The following is a 17,740-nucleotide window of genomic DNA, read 5'->3' on the forward strand; positions in this document are numbered from 1 at the left end:
CATTTTGTATTTATGCATCTGAAATTTCCATGAGGATTTAAACCTTAAGCTTTTCAAATGAGAGCCTTTCTCATCAGAAAGGCAAGGGTATGCTACCCATCTTTTTATCTTTTCACTCAGTTTGGCAAGTGAGGGGTTGGAGCATAACAGAGAAAGAAAAAAAGTCAGAAAACTCAAAAACACTGGGATGAAGGGGAATAAACATTTTTATCTTTCTCTAAGTGCACACAGTTCAGCAATTCAGTGTCCTTTTACTAAATAAACTCCAATTGTTCCTGAAGAATTTTTCCAGAAGAAAAATCATATTGTTTCTGTTCTTTCATTTTGATGCAAGGCAAACAGATGATACCAGCGTTGCTCAGGGAACAACCTACCTATCATCCAGGGACAACATTAAGACACTTAATTTTCATTTCCTTCAGTCATAAATCAGACAGCATATTCGAAAGCATATTTGAAATGTTAATGATCTCTTATTTATACACTTGACTATACAGTCCTAGAATCACTGTTTATTTCCTGCTTACTTCATGGAACAGGATGGAGTTACTGAAGCTTGTCCCACACTCCTTCATCCTTCACCAGAAGTATGACTCCAGGCTCCACTATTTACTTCTACCTCTATGGCTGAGGTATACATACAGCTGGGTAAACACACAATACACAGCAGATGGTACCTGCTTATGCCCGCTATGGTGGTGGCTACATAAAAGGCCATCTCATCCTGAGGAGTCACGATAAGTCATGCATTGTTTTACTTTCCCTTACTGTAACGTTACAGACATTAAAAGTGTTTCATCGATACGTATATGCAACTGTGGTTTGCGGCTCATGCCCTTTGCTTAATCCTGGTAACAATCAGCATCTCCCTATGCTGTTGCTGTAAATTATGAAAAACTCATGACACAGATAATCCTAGATGGGGCAGTTCACCAACACTATGATAACTTTCCATGAGTAGATCACGAACAATGCAGAAGTCCAAAACTCCATACTGCCACTAGAGTATCAAGGCATCACTTTTACATCACTTACACTGACTCCTCCCAGGGTTACAACAGCTGTGAGTCCATTTTATGTTAATGGAAATGAAATATGACCTGTAATCTACTAAGAGTAGGTATTATTGGTCAATGAACATGTATGGAATTAATTACTGCAACCTATTGAGATTTGTCCCTCAGATTAATAACTACTATTTGGCCAGTCAGAAAATTGCTTCATTCTTATGCATCTTTACATATCTTACACAATTTATTTATATAACATTCAGGGAATGATTTGCTTTTTTTGTTGAGATTATTCTAAAAAAATTCTTTTTCCCTGGCTGCCTGATAGAGAGGTCTTAGAATACTCCAGTATTTCTGTTTAGGAAACCAAGTCCCAATACCTTATCCTGCCTACTAATACACTAGACTCAATCAACTTTTACAACAATTACCAGCTAATTTTTCCTGAGTTTGCTAACAACTTTCATTACAGTCCTGTAGAGCTGGGCCTGGCTGAGCTCCCCTGCATAACCTTGCTGAGATTCGCCAAGCAGAGCAGTATGATGGTTGAGGTGCTGGCTCACCCGCAGCATACTGCTTTACCTACAGTAGCTGAGGCAGAGTGTGTGGCAGCTCCTCCCTCAACAGAAAATGAAACAGGACTTTTTAGAGGAATGAGGAAGAAGTGAACTGGTTGGGAGCATGATAAAGGTCATGAAAATTTGACTTGTGGTTTGGATATGATTCACTTGAGTTGGATCACTATATGTGTAACTAACAGTTCAAAACATGTTCTTAAATAATTTCCAGTTCTGAATGAATCTCATTTAATTTCCACACAGTATTTGTCCCCAGAAGAGATTTATTTTTAAAAAAGCAGTATTTGGGTTCACAGACTTAGCAATTTGTGGGACTATGCTTAAACATATCTTAATATGTTAATAGTATTAATATTTTACTATTAAACTAATATCTTAATAGACTAGCTATTAATAATTTTACAAAACTGTTGATGGCTTTTTTCATATATAGAAACAAGCAACTATCACCCAGTTGGTATTCTGCCACTTGCAAAAGTAGACATCACTTATGTGCTGTGCTTAAGTATAAACATAGCAACCTGAACCCTCAAATATTAGGGCTTGGTCCTTCTCTGACCAAAACATTACTTTTTCCGACTACACTGTGAAACTCGTATTTATCAATAAAGCAAGTAAAATTTTTATTTCTTTTTCTTACAATTTATTTCGTCACAGTAATGTTCTCCCATCCTCTGAGATGGATGGCTGATAAGGTAAGCACTGCTTTTTTTAAAAACACAAATATTTTAATCTTTACGCTAGGTGCTCTTTATTTCATCTGACATGAAGAGAAAGAATTTGGACCACATTTCCAACAGCACTGGGAAGAGGAGAGTCATATACATACACAGCATATTTAAGACATGTAATATACTTCTTTATCAGCTGACCAGCAATGCCCTTACATCATATGACTAGAAAAGCAATCAAATTCACATAATGACTTCTCTCAGCAAGAATCTCCCCTCTTTTCCTTTTTGAGTAAACAGAGGTGAATAAGATAACCTGTGCAGGATGTTTGCAGGTCAAGTTTTCAGTATTTCAGAAAGTAATTAGTATGGGTTTAGCTCAGAATTCCAGTAACAATTTTAAACATAAACATAATCTTCTCTAAATAAACAGAACATCATTTCGATATATTAGTGCGTTCTGCAATAAATAAATTTTTAAATCAAGTCAATTATTTGACTAAGAATAAAGCTCATCTACACTAGTCAGAATTTTTTGAGATGCAAACATGCCAGCTAAAGAGCAGTCCACTGCCCCAGAATGAGGCAACACTGCTCTGCACTGTGCCTGATCTTTTAGGTTTTTACCTACAGTGCCCAAATATTCTAGAAATTACTTCACAATATAAGATGTCACATATACTTCCTCTTCACACTTGACAAGAAAACTGGAAAATAACAGAATAAACTGGCTGACTAACATGCTGCTACTTTTGAGCCTGGACTGCAGGGTTTGGGTTTTACCCTACCAAAAATAAAAAGAATGTACACAAATGAAACAAAAAATAACCCATAAATTAGCTATTCACAATTACAACTACTTGTAAACATCAAGTTTAAGGTGCATTTTTGCATATAGAGTTGCACTTAGAAAATTATGGTGAGAAAGAGCTTCAACTCTATATTGTAACTATTGTTGATGTGAATTTATGAATCATTAAGAATAATTTACATTTAAAGCATAGCTTCAGCTATTCAGTATTACTCTTCCTCTTTTCACTCCTTACTATTTAAGCGATCTAAAGTTGCTTTTCTATACCAAGAAAAAAATTAAACAGCAGCTTTCTCTGTCAGCTATTTGCAGAAGTAGATGAGAACATGTTCATCACAGCAGCATACTACATTTCCCATTCACTTCTTTGTGTGATGTATGGCCAGATGGTGTAATTCAGTGATTAATATTTAGGCCTGCATGCAGATATAGTTAACATAAATTATGTCAAAACCAGGCAAATGGACTGAACTTTAATCTTTCCTGTTTTTCTCACCAATCAGAACCACTTTGTGGCCTTACTATCCTCCCACAAAGCACTGTTTTGGCAAAAGAAAGTTGATCTATATTTCCTCAGACTTAATAGCCATACTGGAACAAAGAGTAGAGTAGTATTGGCAGACACATTTCAGAAGTGTGAAAGACCAATAACTCATGAATAACAAGTCTGTACTAACAGTTTTAATGAGTGCTTTAATGGTTTAATGGATGGCACTTTAATAGGATTTCTAGTATATTCATTCTGAAAGCTTGCCTTCAATAAAGCTGTCATTAACAAAGAACTGGATTTCTTCATAGCACAACTGTGTAGTATGGGTGCTTTGTGCAAAAGAAATAAAGATATGTGCAATACTGTTATTACCCTCCCATGCTTTGACTAATCTTTCAGCTATTGTGTTCTAAATGCTTGGCTGCTGAAAAACGTCTGATCTATTACTGGGCAAAGACTTGAGCAATATTTACTTGTACAACGCACCATCCATAAAACAGTTCTTTGACTATGAATCATGGCAGCCAAAATGTGTTTCCAGAAGAATTTCAAACAACCCCCTCCAGCAAACTATGTACCTGCTCATTAGGAAGTTTACCTTTACACTACCTAAAAAAGAGGTGAATGTTTCTTACTGTGATCAGGTGTCTTCCAAGATTATACCCCTGTACAGTACTGTGGAAGGAATGAGTATGACAAAATGCCACCCTTCCTGGTGTAAGCTGACATATGCCTCCCTGCCCCATAATAGTGCTCTGCTTAGGGTCACTATGCCAGCAAATTAAGAAACAGCAGGTTTGAGTCTTTGTGTGTTGTGGAGATTGTGAGTTACTGCAGGAGAAGGAAGCATGTCCTGTAAACAGTTTCCCAGCACTGTAGGTGCTGTGTTTGAGGCTCAAATTAAGTCATCAAAAAGCACTGGGTCACACAGAAACCTAAAACCAATTAGAGAAAGAAGAATGAAAAAGACAAAAGTTGAGAGGAAGTCAACGCAAATAGACTCTGCACAACTGGAGAAATTAGTCAGTTACCCATAAAAATGAACAATTTGACCCTCTTTTACCAATGTCAGTGATTGCAATGAGAACTTCATAACATAGCTGATGAATCTATAATAAGATGCTATTATAGTATGCAGGAAACTTGCTAATAGAATGAGATTTACATACTGCTTTACCAAAACATGAGTGTTAGATGTATGAATATTAATACATGATCATGGCAACGTGCCAACTGGAATTACGTTTTCTTATTAAGGCAGAGTCTTCCACATTGCTCTGTTAAGGCTGCCATTTTCAGAGGTATGAATAATAAATAAACCTATTGATATGATTGAATACGATATGGGGGGATAAACCTACATTTTTTTGCATAACTAAATCTTCTTTGGAACTCATATATAAGTTTGTATCCTCGTCCTAAAAGCAGTTAAAATGTACAGAAGAGATATTTCCTGTTGACTCTTGAAGGAAAGTGACCCAACTGTTCAAGAGTAGCTAGAAATACAACTAACACTTTTGCCAAACTCCTCTCAAGAACAAAGATATTTCCTCTACAGTATCAAGCTAATATTCCTATGACCAAATGAGATCACGTAAAACCCGATTCCAACGCAATCAAACAAGCTATCTATGCATATAACTAAAGTATACTTAAGGAAGAATATAACCATTATTTGAAAACGTATTTGAAAGAGAGTCTCTATTACATAAAAAGCTTTAGAAAATCTAACTTTTTAAGAACCAGTCCTACTGTTATCTACTTTTTTGCCTCCAATCTTAAGTATAATCTGCTTATTCCCCATCTGCAACTAATATCCTTTGTCTGTGATACCATACCCGGTTGTGGTGGCAATAATTTTATATTGAAAACAGAGGATTACATTCAACTTCAGGTAGGAAATAAGTATCATCAGCAGAAGAATACTTGCGTAATGAAAATCCTTGCTTAGTTTAAATATTTCTGTGATTAAAGCATCCTGGTTTTTTGTTTGATATAGTACATGAAATACAGAAGCTCTTAAACACTATACTTTGTCTCACATGAGACACTGATGCCGCTTTAAATTTTCAAGAGACTGTTAAAGGACTGTCTACTTATATTTTTTTACGAAAGGAGTCAAGGGGTGAAATGCTTCACTGATTCCTCCATTTCCTTCCATAAACCTCCTAAAAATACTGCAAATGAATCCTTCTAAAAAGCCCCCACAAAACTCAGTTTTATCTATAATGACCTACATAGTCTATCTGTGAATAACATTTCTCGCTATAAGAAGTGGACTACCTTTCTCTTCCTACACATATCACTGTTTTCAGCTCGGCAAAATAAAACTGACATTTATTACAGTATTTGACTATTTAAATCATCTCCATGGAGTTCCTTGAGAAACTAGCATTAGGTATCAGACCAAAACCAGCATCCTAATACGATAACACCAGCTTTCTTTTATCTGAATATTCTTTTAATTATAGACACATAAACAAATGTTGTTTTCCCAAGGAAGCATTCAGACCATAACAGAAAGGGCTAACACACTACTACTATAAATCTTGACTAGTGCCGTTTCAGAGTCCTACATTATGTCTTCAAAATTCTCTATCATAACTATCCTGCTGGCTCAGATACTACCCTAGGTGGAATTAAGCACCAAACAACCTAGGTGAATGCAATAACATATGTGCCATTAATAAGAAGACAAACAACTTTTCATTGTTCACTGACTACACTAATTGTTTCTCAATAAATGGAGCACATCCTGTCAAAGTACAGTTACAGAATACCAATAAATGATGTTTGTAATATTAGAAAGAGAAAACTATTGTAAAGATAAAAGAATATAAAACAAAGTTTTGCTGAGAAGAAATTGATTTTTGCATATGAGTTACTATTATCTGTAACGATATGACAATGAAGTGCAGCTGTTTCTTTGGTACAGATTCATTCAGTAGGTTATCTGTTCTTCACGAAATTTTAAAATGTTTTATATCAATGGTAAGCTTTATGTGTGCTTCTACTATATAAAATTTATCGTGTTCTAGTGTCCAATGTTTATCTTGTTGCAGCTTGAAATACAAAAAGATAAATGCACTATATTCAGTAAATTGTCTTCTCATCACATATCCTACCCACTGATACTGAAAAGCTACAATAAAACTTGCAATAGTACAGCAGTATGGTACAGAGTCAAAATGCATCTTCATCTTTTTCAATACTCAGTGTTATAGCAAAAGACTGGCTGTAATTTACAGACAGAAGACTGATGAGGAACAAAAATTAAAAACATATACAGGTTCTCATAACATTAATTAACAAGTCCACACACAAACATACACAGTAAATCATACCATAACACACAGAGGCTGGTTGTGCAATTTTTGTGTTCCAGTGACAGGTTTGTGACACACAAAAATGGCACGAATCTGAATCTGCTTCCTTAAAGGTGTAAAGCTGTGGCTACAGATCTTGGATAATAAATGTGAAGCTATTTTACACAAGACCCAGGAATCTGCTTTGGAGGAATAGATTTTCAGTTCTATGTTATAGGAGGAAATGACTTTACAAATACTCTTAGTGCATTGTATAAAGTAGGCAGAACATTGCTGTTCTGATTCAATTTATCTCCATGACCACTTTTTATTGTTACATTCTGAAGCCTGAGTTAAGAAGGAGATATGATAAAGATCAGTTTCTTATTAATATAGCTTTCTGGTTAGCAGCTGTCAAGTCCATATGGAGACTCGCATCACATAAAAATCCCACTGAAACTGCCAAAGTCAGCAAAAGCTTCCTAATAATGAGTCAGCGTCAAGAACCTTGTCATTAAATTAGGGAATACAAATGAAGTATGTGACATAAAGGATATGTCATGTTAATTATGCAAACCAACATTTTGCTAAGGCTTGGGAATTGCAAGCTAATAATAATTAATGAAGGGTTATGAAAAATTTATTTTGAAGTGGAAATGAACTTTATTGAGAAAAGGACATAGCACTATCTATGATAAAACTACAAAACCACTTTATCCAACAGGTGAATTATTTAAATCTTGCAGTAGTCATAATCTTTAAGGCTTGGCCCCTGTTCTCCCATGAAATCCAGTATTCATGGTAAACTTGTGAGACAAATACAATGATAGAAGTCTCCACTGTTCTCATGATCATCCTTTGTAAGCACTGGGGTAGGAGAAGCCCCAAAGAAGATACTGTGAAATGGTTTCTGAAGACTTGCAGAAGTAGGAACTCCTCCAATTCATGTCACTGAAGTTTAGAAAATATTACACAGTTGGAAGATGGTCTATACTGGAGAATACACTCCTTTCACCATGTAATAGCAATGAACGAAGTCTACTTTTTTTTTTTTCTCCTGAGAATATATAGCTTATACTATGCATATTGCTATTTACTTTTTTGCATACCTACTTTCTCAACTTGCTACATTATCCTGGGCATTCCTTTCAGTACCAGAGTGCAGAGGGATGCAGTTTGGACTTATTATTTCTTTAATGGCAATTTCAGATTCCTTCTTAACTAGATTTCATCCAACTCAAAAAGGAACATATTCTCGGGGAAAAAAAAAATACCAGTCCACACAAAAACCCCCATTTGGGAAGCTTCGTGCCAAATGAATGGAGAACAGTGGTCTGAGTTTGGGATTATTTGAAGAAAGCAATCCTGATTTCTCTCATGGTCCAGGTCTACAAAGTTGTTTTCCCTCACCTTTCCTAGGAGCATGTAATGAAATTAGGAGGGTTCATTAGAAAATAATGTCAGGGGCATAAACAAGCAGAGAAGACAATGTGTAGATGTGCACCTTCTGTGAGAGAACTTCTTTTTCTCTTCTGGAAGTAGTGTAGAGATGGGGAGGTTTCTGCCTGTCTGAAGAGAAAGTGGGAACAGGCAAGGAAGCGATACTCTTTCAAAAGGAGAAAAACAAACTTGTATGCAATTTTGATCAGAAATTCTGATCCAAAGGCAGTGGATGGAACAGAAGCAAATGTTCAAATACTTCTGAATGCTGAAAAGGGTGCATATGGTATGAAAAGATGAGTCGGAGTTGTGAAACAAGTAATTCTTTTCAAGTGGCAACTAAAGCATGGTGTGCTAAAAAATAATTAAAACATCCTTTTGAAATGGAGCTAACCTCCTAAAAGCAATTGTACAAGCCGGATAAGAAGTCAGTGTCCATCAGGAAACTGTATATGTTTTTTATTTTCTGGTATCACTAAGTTGTCATAACAGCTGCTCTACACTATCAGTCTAATTTCGAAGAATTTCATCCATGCAATGCAAGAAACACCATAAAATGTAAAATAAAATAACGGAATGCCAAGGAGGAAAGGGTCTTATAAAAAAACAATCATCAGTGGTAACTGATGAAAAATGTTTGACTTCCCAAATGGGAATCAACTGGAAGACTTTGTTAATAACAATAAAGGTCAGCTGCTTCCTGCTGCATGTTGCACCTTTACCTCTTGAAGATGAAAAATACTTCTTTTTCCTTCTATGTCATCAGTTAAACGTAAGTGAACTGATAATAACCAAGCTATTACCATCTATACCCATTTCTGCTTCAGAATCGGATAGCTGCTTTTAAGAGACACTAGTGAGGACTGCTGCTGAAAGAGAAGATTCCAATCCCCGACCACAAATGTTCCCACCAGATCCCTTGTGCTGGCACTAGAGCTCATGCAGCCATGCGGTGAGCTAGTCCAGGGAACTGATCCAACTGAAAACAGCAAAGAAAAATAAAACAATTAGTTTTCAGCTGAATGTATTTCCTGATATAATCTTTGAACAGCTGCACATGTGCTAGTGCCAGGATTGGCACATAAGAGACAACAGGAATGCACAGCCAAGACAGGGAGATGACTTACAGTGATCATCAAACTCCAGCCTTAGTCTACTGCCTAGACTCAAACAGCAGTGCTTTTCATTCTGTTTCAAAATAGATGAACCTTGGACTAGACAGAAACCAAGTGGCATCTCTAAAGCTGGCATTTCAAAGATAAATGCTGAATCCCCCTGGGCAAAGTAACGTGAATGAAGCTTGATGTTGACCTACAGTTGCCCAATTTTTAATCTCAAATGTCTGACCATTCTGCCCCAGATGCTATGTTTTGTCAAAAACAAAAGAAGAAAAAAGAATGTGAAATCTGGGCTATTCACACAAACTACTAAAAAGATCTGGAGGGATAGGTACTAAAAATTTAATGATTTAATGTATCTTCACAATGCTGGCTATAGATGGTTAAAATTACATTCTCATGATGATTGTAATGATTTAAATAATACAGGAAATACAAACCACTAAAACTTTTCACTTACATTACAGCATAAGAAGAACCACGTGATCTCCACAACACGCTCAAGCCATAGTAAAGAGGAATTATTTATTTTTATGGAAGTTACACTGCATTATATGACTTGTAATGATATTGTTAATTTATTAAATGTAATTTCCTACACTGATATTCCACAGAATTTTCCCATAATACAGCAGGAAATGATTGTCAAATTTGTACCAAATGTTAGCTTTTTTTATGGTGAACATTCTGCTACATGAATTTCCCTGTCTGATTCTTTATATGCTACAATGTTCGCACTTAAGAACACAGGATTTACACACAGAAATGTCAGAAGATACTCCCGCATTTTTTGTGATTGCAACAGCAAACAGCAAAGCTGAGACGCTCTTCAAACAAATTTATTTCCATGAATTGTTGAAACTCTGTTCTCCTTTTGACATCTAATGAGATTATTTTTTAGGAGTCTTAAGGTGTTTCTGAACAGCACGTTCAATTAAATAATAAGCAATTGTAGGTCTCTATTGTAGTAGTTAGTACTCATTTTTAACACTTTCTGTCAAGCCTTTTTAAATACGCTGGGCATTTGCAGGATCTTTACCATGCAGTCACATCTTACTATGAAACCAACATATGGAAGTCTTCTTCAGCATTTTTTCTTGCACCATCAGTGTTCATATGAACCTTCAAACACAATGAATGTGAATTCCCTTTTCAGGGAGAGTAATGACGGTAATATGGGTTTTTACTCCACCATGCTAACAAAGTCTTGGGGAGTTTTAAGCAAGGATTAGTGACACAACAGACTATAAAGAAATACTATGTCAGTGATCCCTCTGGGAGCTGTTAATCCTCGGATCACTGACACGACCGCCCATAGCTGCTCTAAAGAAGCATTCTCTCTCTGATGGTTCAGTGCATACTTTGTCCACAGACTTTTGACATAGACCATATTGGCATTGATGAAACAGCTGTAATTCACTGTGTTTAATGGACGGCTATCTACGTCCCTTTAGCCACAAATTACCGACATGAGAGGCTGTTACTTTCCACAGTACCACTCTCTGCCTGGCAAGGTATACTCCATGGATTACCGACAAGGTGCTTGAAAATGATTACTCTTTTCCAGTTAAATTCTTTTGTGCTCTTACAGACCATTATTCACAGATTATCAATGCGGCATTACTGATAGGAGGAAAATACAATGTCTTGCAATTCTCCTATTAGGAAAGGCACTAGGCAATCGCAAATTCTTTTAATCCATGCAAAATTAACACAGTGGACTGTAACTTCCTTGGAGCTTGTACTGTATGTGTCCTGTCAACTTATGCAAAAGATTTTAAAAATATTCTAAGCATCTTTTAACTGCATAGGAGATGGATGTTTGTGTATACCAAAAAGAGCAACTGCTGTATCATTCACACATTACTTCAAGTACGTGCCCATGGAATCTGCCTGACACATATCCTGATAAAAAGAGAATAGATTGTGACAAGAAAAGGAGCCACCTCACCAACTTTGCCATTTTACACAGAGAACTTTGTTTTATCATGGTTTTAATATCACACAAAACTGGCACCATCAGTGTGGGTACATATCAGAGAAAACCCTAAGGAAACAAAGCAGGACATTTTAAACATTTTAAATAATGAAAAAGCAGGGGAAATTACCTCATACTCCTGTGAAAACTTCAAATTGTCATTTGCTTTCAATCTTTCAATGTGATCTGCAAGTTCCAAGATAGGTATTGGGGGATGACTGGCCATACCTGTTGAACAAGAAAGAAGAACAGAAATTAAAGTAACCTTACAGTGATGGCATCGTTCTACAGTTTAGAAAATGCAGTAGTTAGAATGGTTAAAAATGTGTAAGTAGTAAAGATGTCATATGTGAGAGAAGCAGGCAAATAGTTTGGTTACTCAAAGCAGGACATGCTCTGGATAGATGAGCTCTGAAGCCAAATTAAAAGAAGTCACCAAGCATATTCCCAAAGCTAATATTCCTAGTGTAGAGGAAAGAGTTACTGTGATATGAGTCAATGAGGTTAGCTAGGCATGGAAAAATGAGACAGTTAGACCTGATGTCGACTTCTGCTTTGAGTAATGACTCTTAATGTCATTTCAAACTCCTTCTCCTGCACTGCATGAAATGGAAACTCCGTTGAATTAGATGAGAAGTGAGCTGAGAAACAGACACTGAGAGAGCCCTAAAGGGGAAAGAATAGTGTTCTGACAGAAAACAAAGTGACTTATGCATAATCAAGAAAAATGAACTTGAAGAATGAAGGTTACCAAAGTAACTGAAGACACCTGAACCTGCAAAGGAAATGGTAAAAAACAAACAAACTTCAAATGAACATAAAACTAACTTATAAAATAAATTATAAAAAATGAAATGGATAACTTGAGGATTAATAATAATGTATCAAGGTCTAGAAGACTGACTACGTATTCTGACTAAGTTAGAAATATTAAAATATTTTATGAAATTTTGAGGTGACTGACGTTCACATGCAACTATGAATGACTAGAATGACATGCACCATTGCTTCTGGACAACAGTCACTGAAGACAACATTGGACATCAGACAATTAGAACTTCAAAAATGTTTTCACTAGTAGCAGATTGTAGAGGCAGGGGTTGTACAGTTTGGCTGGACACACACACTGACTGCACTAGTACTTTAAAATATGCTTAATCTGAAGCCCCATTTATCAACCCCCAAACATACCTACAATCTACTTCAGGTGTAAACATCTTTGTCCACTGATGCAGATACTGAGTGAAAAAGAAGAAGAAGAGCTGGGAATCAGAGATAGAGATGGGTGTGGAAGGGACTATAGGGACAGCAAGGCAAAAGAAAGGCAGAAAAGATGTGGGGTCAACTAGAACAATCTGCCAGCTGAAGATTTGCCAGGCAAAAATTTGTGAACATGTTTGTTTCATGCTATTAGTCTTCACAACCCTTCTCCAAAATGCTTACATTCTTCTCTTCGTGCTTTATACTATCACACATAAAATGAAAGTGAATTTTCAATTGCTTCTGGGAAGAAATCAGAGCTGGCTAGAAAAATTAAGCTAGTGAACCCCAGGATCTCTTGAAATTACAAAGGGAAAAGAGTGATGACTCAAGGGGGCTCAAGCTGGAAGCCATGTTGCACAATGCAGTTTGCTTTGTCACTGTGAATTTCAAGAGCATGCCTAAGACAGTTAACTTGCATTTCCTGTAAACGCAGCTGAAAATGACCATGTGGTAACAACACAGTCACACTATAGCCTGTTTTTCTTTTTTTTTTTTTTTAATTATTGTTTTCTTTTTGATTTATTGACATTTCAGGCATCATACTAGAGTCCAAAATAATGTCCAGCAGCACTGGCCCTAATTCTTCTCACCCTATACATACATATTTACATACTACCTTCATAGCACATCTGTGATGGTGAGACCACCTTTATTATTTAAAGTAGATATTAAGGCAAGCTGTCAGTCAACTAACAAAGCAGAATATTCAGATATAATGGGGACATTTCTTCTAAATTTCAATTAATAAATTAGTCCGTAAGTACTAATTTATTTGAATCAGTTCTGGTTGTCTCCCATTTTCTTGGAAATTTCACTTAATAGAATTTGGCTATTCTTAAAATGAATATGAGTGACAGCCGTCTAATAATTAGAATGATTGATCCAGATCAAGCACCCCTATGGAAAATATGTGAGTGAAAAGGCACAGGAGAACTCTAGATTGATCCAGAAATGGAGGTGGACTGATGTACATCTAAAACAGTGCTTGAACAGAGAAAATAATAGAGACAAAGATGTTTAGACCTTTTCGAGCGAATCGTGGGAGAGAGTTATTATCATATAAGGACTGAGTGGTAGTTTGGCTAGAGAGGGAGGACACAGAGCCAATCAGGGAGGCGTAGGGGACTGAATTACTGCTCAAAGCTGTAAAAAGTAAAAGCCAATCGGAAATGGGAAACAAATTAGTAACAGCAGTAGACCATCATAATAAACCAATCTTGTACATACAGGCACTTCAGACATGCACAAAACAGCGTCTGGAAACTCAACTAAAAAGATGTGTAAAGGTTCAGTTACCCTACTGTAAACATAAAGGACATAAAACCAAAGAGAATGAGACTTGCTCATTACATATGAACCTCACTAAATTTCCACCATCACGAACATAAATCTCAATAATTAGCTCACTGTGAAGGAGTATTTTTTTAAAGATGCTGAACACCCATTCTTGCTTAAACTATTTTTGTTTATTTGCTCCTCTATATGCCACTTTACATTCCTAAGGGGAGATCTCATATAAAACACTTCGTGCAGAATGAAACCTGACATCAAACTTTTTTTCTAAGGAAAAAAAGGAATTACTTACACTTTCAGAAATCGGCAAATTCTGACTGCATATAACCCCCTTCTCCACAAATCATTTTAGGCACTTATTAACTTTCTTCAAATAATATTTTGCAGCTAACTTATGAAGTGAATTAATTGCATTTGGTATTTTCGTCTTTTAAATATATAAAATGTGCTCTACTGAGATAATAAAAGTAGCTACTTTTTAAAAGCATGGCTGGAGGACTTTTGTTATGTAATCAGTCTATGAATCATAACAAGCATCATAACAGAATATGCCATGAAAGAACATTTTAAGATCTCATCATACCTCATGCAAAAGCATGAGGCTTCTGCTGAGCTTAATGTGAGTTGTATGTGAACAGCAGGTGCAGAACTTGACTCAAAAAATCCACCCAAAATACAGCTAAACACACTTATTTTTGTGGCTACAAAGAAGAAAATACATTTACTTGCTGACACACCTCCACATCAATCAACATATGCTATGAAAACACAAAAAATTAAAGACAAAATACAGCTAAATTGCAACAGAACCTGTGACATGCTAGAAAGTCAAAAGAAACACCATGCTGAAAACATGCTTTCAAGCTCTCTTTGAAATAAGAAGATAGACAGATAAACCCACTTAGAGACTCAAACAGAAGAAAAAAAAAAACAAACCCAAAACCACCACATGCAAAATACAGTTGAAATTGTATCCCTAAGAAGCTTTTATTTCCAGATTCTGGTAGAAGATTGCCAAATGTGATTGACCTTGTGCACCCTAGTAGTAACCCCTCCACATGAATTAAATGAGAGTGTATGGTTTAACTACAGTGTAGAACTATCTTCTGTTTAACCTGCGGTAAACACATAACTAAGCAACACTGGATACCACATGTGTCACAATTTCAAGTAAAAACCAAGAGAACAAGGTCAGAATTCATCTGCATATTAACAGACATTAAACCCGTTAAGCATACTCCTTTACCCCACTGCAAAATGTGCGTTCTGGCCTTATTAGTGTGTTAAAATAGGATTATGTTTATTGTCAGGGTTTTATGATAAGAATAAATGTTTAGAAACATTTAAGAAACACACATATATTTACAAATTTGCACTTGTAGGTTGATATGTCCACAATAAACAAGAAGGAAGTCAGAAAGTAAACATATTGCATAGCTGCGAGCATACATACTACAGTCCAGATGAACTGAAAATTTGACAGATAATTTTCACAGAAATTTCTTTATTAAATTAGTTGTATTTCAGGTACACATTTAATTAATACTCTATGATGTTAAAAACTGATTTATTACATCCTCCCTTATCCCTAACAACATCCCTAATAACAGAATACCCTCTCACACACCAATCTTTGTTGATTAAGATGTTGTCCTTTTATAGAAAAAGGAACGGACCAGTAACAGTAGTAACTGCTACTGGTAGTTACCCTTATCAAAAAGGCAGAAAGAAATACATATTTAAAATTTGGACACAGAAAATGGAAAAAAATGAAAGATGACCCTGATTCAGTACAAAATTGGCATGAAAATGTAGCAAGGATGCCTTCAGTACACCTGACAAAAAAATAACTTTTTTTTTTCTTTTATATACAGTTAGAACTAAGCCAGAGAGTGATCTTACATCTTGTGTACAAAGCTAAATTTACAAGATTAGCTCTAGAGAAATAAATTGCTTTGCAACAGCTATTCTAAAATAGTTACCAATGTGCATATAATGTTGCAAAATTTCGTCCCTTTTATTCCAGAATAATTTGTGTTCTGCAGAACTAGATTAGTTATTCTGGAATGAAAGTAATCTTAGTCCTGTATCAGAGACTTAGCTCTACCAAGCAGCCCTAGGAGCTCTGTAACCTCGTGGTAGAAGCCTCAGCTCTGAGTGAGGTGTAAAAGCTGTCTATGCTGAGAAAACAGGAGACCTAGTTTTCTGACCTTGACTTAAAATTGTTCAATACAATAAAATGTTGCAAAACTATAGGCCAAAATCCAGAAACAAACAAAAAAATTACTCTTCTGAGGAGCAAAACTTTCAACTCCCTCTCCCAGCTAGGCAGATTTTGATTGCGTCTAGGTTTGAAAGCAACCAAGTGGGATATCAGAGAAGTAACATTCGCACTTTGAAGTCTAAACTTCTTCTAGGTGCCTAAATCCTTCATGTGAGTCAAGTTCACATGAAGAGTGATATATTAGGATTGCTCATGGTGAGAAACCTATCCAGTCTGGTTTTGCCATGGAGACAAATCGCAGTACTTCCTTCAGCATTGTCATGATTCTCACAAATAGAAATTGCATGAGGGAAGAAATTTCCTGCTATCTTGCAAAGCAGGTGACTAAATCCAGACACCACTTTTTCCACTTTTGTTATTTGCACCTTTTTCCTCTGGACCTGTTTTATCTTTTTTCTGCCTTATCTTGGAAATAAGTTAGTGGAACTTCCTTAGGAACTCAGGGAATAGGTGTTTGGTGAGGACTTACTAATCTAATAAAAAAGCAGAGCCTTTAATTCAGAGCTGTAATAATTCTATTTATTTTTCTTGTATTTCACAGCATCTTATTTAGTTCATAAGAGATAATGAGATAATTATTTAATTAGCACCCAATTACACAAATTACTTATAAGTGTGACATATTTTATACTTAAATGAGGAAAAAAAACAGTCACTTTTGAGGCATGACTCAATTTAGTTCTTTGGCTGATTGGCAGATTGATGTCTTTGCCTGAGCCTTGGATCTCTTATAACCCACTCAAACCACTTAACATCAGTTCTTTTCTTCTATGCAAAACCAGGCTTCCTCATTTAATGAAACCTTATGCGAGGGCTTAATTATTACTGCTTCCCTACTGTTACTCTCCCATGTGGTATAGAGACTTAAAAAATTTGTGCACCAGGTTAACAATTTTATTTCCATATTTCACAGGAAATTTGTAGAATGAGAAACACGTGACTGATTTTTCCTCTGCTACTCCAGTTCTGGAATAATAACAGTCACAAATGAAATCCCGTATGCTACTGGGGGATTGGGTATTTTCACATTTACTCAAAGAAAACTTGGCACTCACTGGCATACAGGCTTATCTAACAAATATACAGTTCTGGATAACACATATGGACACGGGATCTTGTTCTCAGATGTAGAAACGTAGGCTATTCCAAATGTCAAGACAAAATGTAAAATTTATCTATAGAGATACTCCACCCAGTGAGGAGTGAAGCCAGAGATGAATCTGATCCTTCCTGGACAAGGTAAGATAGGAAGCCCTTTAGGTATGTACTAGATTAGTGAAGAATGAAGTTCTGTATTGAGAGGACAAGGAAAAATGAAAGGAAAGCAAGACATTTGCTGTACTGGTATTTTAGACTGTGGAAATTTACATCTTTATGCTGAATCGACAATTCTATGACAAGTACAACATAGTTATGCCTAAATCATTGCCTAAATATCACCAAAGATAAAATACTGCTTTCCCACAATTTCTTTCACAAAGTTATGCCTAACCACATGT

At 36.0% G+C, this 17,740-nt stretch overlaps 1 protein-coding gene across 40 annotated transcripts in view; it reads right to left on the reverse strand.

Moving 5' to 3' along the window:
- PTPRD (protein tyrosine phosphatase receptor type D) overlaps positions 1-17,740 on the reverse strand; it is a 1,391,241-nt gene that overhangs the window by 70,964 nt on the left and 1,302,537 nt on the right. For 39 of the 40 annotated variants that reach the window (XM_075446987.1, XM_075446992.1, XM_075447021.1 and 36 more), the window contains one exon: positions 11,532-11,629. In XM_075446987.1, the coding sequence (XP_075303102.1) occupies positions 11,532-11,629 (98 nt within the window). Of the gene's footprint in view, positions 1-11,531; positions 11,630-13,687; positions 13,808-17,740 lie in introns of all 40 variants that reach the window. The other variant, XM_075447022.1, reaches the window with a different exon arrangement.

This window comes from Opisthocomus hoazin, chromosome Z, assembly GCF_030867145.1.
Source record: "Opisthocomus hoazin isolate bOpiHoa1 chromosome Z, bOpiHoa1.hap1, whole genome shotgun sequence".
Lineage (NCBI taxonomy): Eukaryota > Metazoa > Chordata > Aves > Opisthocomiformes > Opisthocomidae > Opisthocomus > Opisthocomus hoazin.